This window comes from Uranotaenia lowii, chromosome 3 (assembly GCF_029784155.1).
Source record: "Uranotaenia lowii strain MFRU-FL chromosome 3, ASM2978415v1, whole genome shotgun sequence".
In the NCBI taxonomy this organism is placed as follows: Eukaryota; Metazoa; Arthropoda; class Insecta; order Diptera; family Culicidae; genus Uranotaenia; species Uranotaenia lowii.
Window position 1 is genome coordinate 305670846 of NC_073693.1, and position 6103 is coordinate 305676948.

At 35.9% G+C, this 6103-nt stretch overlaps 1 protein-coding gene across 1 annotated transcript in view; it reads right to left on the reverse strand.

Annotated features, from left to right (window-relative positions):
* Positions 1 to 5698, reverse strand: part of LOC129753686 (uncharacterized protein DDB_G0283357-like) — a 58568-nt gene extending 52870 nt beyond the window's left edge. Inside the window, exons 1-2 of the mRNA XM_055749531.1 lie at positions 5617 to 5698; positions 9 to 418 (exon numbers count right to left, since the gene is read on the reverse strand). Coding sequence (XP_055605506.1) covers positions 9 to 189 — 181 coding nt within the window. The 5' untranslated portion in view covers positions 190 to 418; positions 5617 to 5698. The remainder of the gene's footprint in view (positions 1 to 8; positions 419 to 5616) is intronic.
* Between the last annotated feature and the right edge of the window lie 405 nt (positions 5699 to 6103).

Here is a 6103-nt window from a genome sequence, read left to right on the forward strand (position 1 = left end):
AATCTTACCGTCGTGAAACGACACGTGCCGATCCGACTTCCGGCCGGCCAGCAGCTGCTGATCGGATAGGCTCAGGTTTTCCCGGGACAACGATTTGACTAGAATGCCTCGCAATACGGCCAATGTGGTGCTGGGGATGTGTCGATCGCCCATGCCATCACAATCATCCCGTATCTCCATGATACCCATTTTTGGCTTGATTAGAACTCTTGGGTTCCCACTTGAATTTAATAAAAAACACTTTTCCTGTTTACACTTTCAATTGGAACCCTCTTCATTAGAATTCGCACTCAAATATACCGTTTGCACTTATTTCTTTTTCTCTCGGTATCGCTTTGGTGATGGTGGTAGTCGTCACTACTTTTTTGACCATTATACTTCTTGAAAGAGGTAAAATTACGTGTTATGTTCCATCTGGCTGAAGGTAGAAAATTGAAGAAAAAAAACACGTAAGTAACTGAGATTTCTATTTTTTTGAACATCACAGATTCCAACTTTGGCGTCGATTGCGTAGAATGTTCGGAAAAACCACACTGTCAGATGAGAAATTTGCATTCCATCAAATAACACTTTGGAGGTTTGTGTTAGCTGTCGTTCAGAACCGTGAGGTGCTAATTCCAAAAGTAATCATCCCTCTTCTGTTCGCTTTCACGTGATCGCACTGTTGGGAAAATTCAACTATCATGAGCTTGATTAATTATTTTTGATCAAAGAGCCATCATCAAAAATAAACTGCGATATCAGCACCAAACGAACGGAAATTAACATTCAAGTTTATCGTTTTGTACTTAGACCAGGAAAATAAAGTCGAATCATGTAGTAATAGGACTTAAAAATAAATACAAAAAAAATATCCAAATAAAAGGCTTCATAGTTTCTTAACCCTCATCCGCATTAGGGTGTCATTTTGACACCATTGCAAGTTTGAAGGCTTGTAACTTTTTTCAGAAGCTTCAAAATACAAAAATTTCTTCGGGGACCCTAAATGAATTCAAAAGTTCTTCAATATTGCATCTTTACTTTTTTTATGGACGAACCCTGGAAGCCTGGACAAAAAAACTCCCTTTTCCGACTTTTGGTGTCATTTTGACACCACAACAGTAAAATCTATTTAAGTCGTTTGAATTATTATGAACTTCATATAAAACTTATATCAATAGAAACCTTGTAATGTCAGTGAAATATGTTTAGAACATTATATACAGCTAAAGTTACAAGTTTTCTCGTTATTCAGCATGAAAGAAAAAAATCTGAAAAAACATGCCTCACGAAAACTGCTGTAGTTCATATGTTACACGTCCAAAAAAATATTTGCCTTATGCATATGAAAGCTGAAGTTAATGCCTACATCATGAAGATAAGAAATATTTTTTTAAATTTTTTTTAATGAAATGGTCACAAAAAGTTCAAAAAAGTGGTCTAAAAAACCTACTTTTCATTCGATTGCTAGTAAATACTGTTTGAGCGATGGTAGAGTTTTGAAAAAAATATGACTACAAAATGTATTAAAATTCCAACATTTTGCTGTCTTTAGATTTTTGATGCAACAAAAATTGAATTTACTGGAATTTTTCAAAGTTCACTACTTTGCGCGATTTTTTTACAAATTGAAATTTCATCTGTTTTCGTGGTCCACCGTCAGGTTGTACCCGGATTATCAGTGCTTTTACTTTGTTTGGACCAACCAAGAGTATATTCATTGGAAAGCACATTTAATCTCCATTCTAGTGAGGTGCTACAATTCACGCAGTGAGATTTCACAAAAATATAAAAATTATAAACATAAAATCATTCCTGAATTTCTAGAACTACAAGCGCCTCGTCCAGCAAAACGTGTTTGTTTGCTCTCCGAGTAGGTACGGTGGGTGGTGATTCGGGCAGTGAGCGAAGCCGACAGACGAAATAATGATGCGTGTCGTACGTTTCTTAGTTGGAAATTTTCTACTGACAGTAGTTCACGTTTGCTAGTCACGACACGCATCATTATTTTGTCTGTCGGCTTCGCTCTCTGCCCGAATCACCACCCACCGTACCTACACGGAGAGCAAAAAAACACGTTTTGCTGGACGAGGTGCTTGTAGTTCTAGAAATTCAGGAATGATTTTATGTTTATAATTTTCATATTTTTGTGAAATCTCACAGCGTGAATTGTAGCACCTCACTAGAATGGAGATTAAATGTGCTTTCCAATGAATATACTCTTGGTTGGTCCAAACAAAGTAAAAGCACTGATAATCCGGGTACAACCTGACGGTGGACCACAAAAACAGATGAAATTTCAATTTGTAAAAAAATCGCGCAAAGTAGTGAACTTTGAAAAATTCCAGTAAATTCAATTTTTGTTGCATCAAAAATCTAAAGACAGCAAAATGTTGGAATTTTAATACATTTTGTAGTCATATGTTTTTCAAAACTCTACTATTGCTCAAACAATATTTACTAGCAATCGAATGAAAAGTAGGTTTTTTAGACCACTTTTTTGAACTTTTTGTGACCATTTCATTAAAAAAAATTTAAAAAAATATTTCTTGTCTTCATGATGTAGGCATTAACTTCAGCTTTCATATGCATAAGGCAAATATTTTTTTGGACGTTTAAAATATGAACTACAGCAGTTTTCGTGAGGCATGTTTTTTCAGATTTTTTTTCTTTCATGCTGAATAACGAGAAAACTAGTAACTTTAGCTAAATATAATGTTCTAAACATATTTCACTGACATTACAAGGTTTCTTTTGATGTAAGTTTTGTTTAAATCGGTCTAACACGCCAAAAGTTATAACGATTTGAGCTTGTGGTGTCAAATTGACACCACAAGTGCTGATTAGGGTAATGAAATCTAATGCGGATGAGGGTTAAAACGAACTGGTTGAAGTGTAAACTACACATCTGCTTGTTCAGCTTCCAAGAGCAATCTGGATTTGTCCAGAATTTTCAAAACTTTGCTCCAAGTTTTAAAACAATCGACATCACAGAAGAAAGTGCCATTCAAGAAAAAAAAACTTATTCCCTCAAGTTGTACAGGTCTGCTTTTCAGTTGTACCAAAAAAACACGTTAAGTGGAAATACTTTCTAAATAAAACAGTTTTATTTTTTAACGAAAATTGAGTTAATATTGCGATCAATTAGTAGAGAGTAACCAAAATTGTGTTATTAACCCCTTAATGCGTAGTGTTTTTTCCAAACAACATTAATTAAAATCCAAATATTTCGCGCTGACACAAAGCCAAAAAAAAAAAATATAACGATGGATGATGTAATTTCTGGAGTTGTGTACTATAAGAATATTTTGTTGTAATACATCGAAACAATAATAAAATCTAATAAAACAACCTTCTATGTGATATCGCATCAAGCAGTCGATGTTTTTTTTTAATTGGAGTTAAAATTTTATACATTTTAAAAAGCAAGTAACGGATTACGGACCTCAGCTGTATTTGTTTGGCTTGTAAGTACTACCAAAATTAAACAAAAATGTAAGCAAACCCAAAGCTTTGAATATCATTTCATTATCGTTCATCGTTAGTGGTTTAAAACTCGAAAAACGTGATCATGGGCTTTTTGAAGGCCTAATTGTCAAAATAGTTTTATGGTTTGTTCTACAATGTTTCATCATTTTGAAATGCGCATATTTTGTTATATTTTTTTTCCTGATCAATTAATCGATAAGTGAGATAATTTTTCTATTTTTTGTATTTATCATTTTATCACTATGACGTTTTGATAAATGTTGTAGATCATCAAATTTTAAGTAACTTTTTTGAAGACGTCAAAGCTCTATCTTTTGAAACAACATGTTTGAAGACATTTTTTCAAAAACAAACTTCAAAAAACGAAAAATTCGTCTAACTTATTTCCAAGCGAGTTTTGAGACAAACTTTGTATGAGAGAGTTGTGACAATTGTAAAACTATACAACTTCATTGAAGGTGTCAAGTCAAGTGGTTTGTTTGCAACTTTCAGAGATATTGAACAATGAAAACATGCCGACAAAGTTTGTTCAAAAATTCGCTTCGAAATATGTTCAACGAATTTTTCGTGGTTAGTTTTTGAAAATAATGTCTTAAACATGTTGTTTCAAAAGATAGAGCTTTGACGTTTTCAACAAAGTTTTTTAAAATGTGATGATCTACAACTTTTTCGAAGACATCATAGTGATAACGATAAATACAAAAAAAAAAAAGAAAAAATTTCTCACTTATACGTGAATTGATCAGGAAAAAAACTTACAATAAAATATGCGCATTTTAAAATGATGAAACATGTAGATGTACTATAAAGCTATTTTGACATTTACGCCTTCAAAAAGCCCATGAACATGTTTTTCAAGTCTTAAACCACTGTGCAGCGGTTAAAAAAAGTTCAATGATTTTAAACAACCGGATACATCAAAACGATGTAATATTAAGTGCCGTTTGTGACTCAAGTTACATATGTGCAGGTATATCAAATCCACTATAACGCTTTTCAACTTAAAAATGACGTTAACAAAATCTAAGAAACACTCATTTCAGATTCCAAAATTCACACTTCCGACCCATTGTTTTTCACTGTCACTCGAACCACTCTTCATCAAAAAATAAACAAAAACAATCGAGCGGCGATTAGTAACAGGGAGACGTTTCGCTTTTTTTTCTTCTTCTTCTTATTTTTTCTCTCCCGTTCAGGTTCGAATGACCTCGGCATACACTTTAACACCTTCCCACATCGTCGTAGCCGTAGCTTCCAGAAAGAGGCAGGTAGGTACTAATTTACAACCCAAAGAACATCGGCCGCCGACGTGATTCTGTGATTTCGATCGAATTCTTCTCTTTGCATCACACTGTGACTGCATTCCAATTCCGAATCGAACTTCAACCAAATGCATCTCTTCTAGGCTTCAGCTGCAGATCAGAGATCCATTCCCGAAGATAGGTTGTGCAACTGACTAATGCATTCACACTCACGTACGCTCCTCGTTCTTCTCTTCTAACAAACTAACAACAACCGTCGACAGGGTGAAGAATATTATTGATGTCATTATTGCTGCTATTATTACACACTTTAATTCTATCCACATGCAGCTCTGAGCTGAGCTGAGACGAATAAAGGGCGATTTTCGCCGTCATTCAGCGCTTGCACTGCTGTTGCTGTTGCTGCTTTTGTTGAACGATTAGAAAACACCACAAGTACGATCGAGAGACGTGTTTACAGGTTACACATTCTTGGTCAGGCTTATCGAACCGATTACTCTCATTAGAATCACCTTCTTTCTATGTAAATATTTTTAAAAAGTACTCCAAGATTCATCGTGCAACCGATAACACACCCATATCACTTATCAAAAATTTCCCCGCCCCAATAACACTTCTTAATCCAGAAACCTCACCGCGGCTAATCCAATCCGGTGCCACAAGGTTTGAAAAACAAAATATAACAAAATTACGACGACTTCCGAAGGGGATTGCTTGCACACCAGCGTTTGTTAAGCGACCGAGTGGACTCTGAGTACTGAACTCACTGAAGTCGGAGCCAGAGCTCAAGGAACGAAACTCGTCCATAGCAACTAAGCTGAGAAGCAGAAAGGAAAAATTGTCTCAAACAAGCTCCCCCATGATCAAATCGAGTCAACCGACTTACGAGAGTTGTCTCTTCTAAGTTTCACGTGTTCCAAAGTTCCAAGCCAAGTTTCTACTAGTGGGACTTGGACTTGGTACGACTTGCCTTCTGTATGACTAAGCTAGAGCTAGCTGAAGGGGAGTGAGTGACTCGATGAGAGATTTGGATGGAAGCACTTTGAAAACAGATCTATTCCATAGAACGAACAAATGGGAGAGAATAAGTTTGTCCCATCTCAGCCGCTTAGGAGGTTGTTTTTTACTCAGACTCAGAAGGAATGGCTGGTCCGAGACCGAATGATCCAATGAAAACAAACCAAAGAGAACAAATGACGTGACAAAGCAGCAAGAGGAAGCCGTCCCTTCGTTGCTCACGGGGCCCCTCCACCCGACCGATCGTTTGGATAGTTCAGGGGTTCTCAGAATTTTGATTGCTGTTATCTGCTTTTTGAAGCAGAATATGATTTTTCTTGATAATTGTAGGTAACAGAAAAGGGTTCATCGCAGGT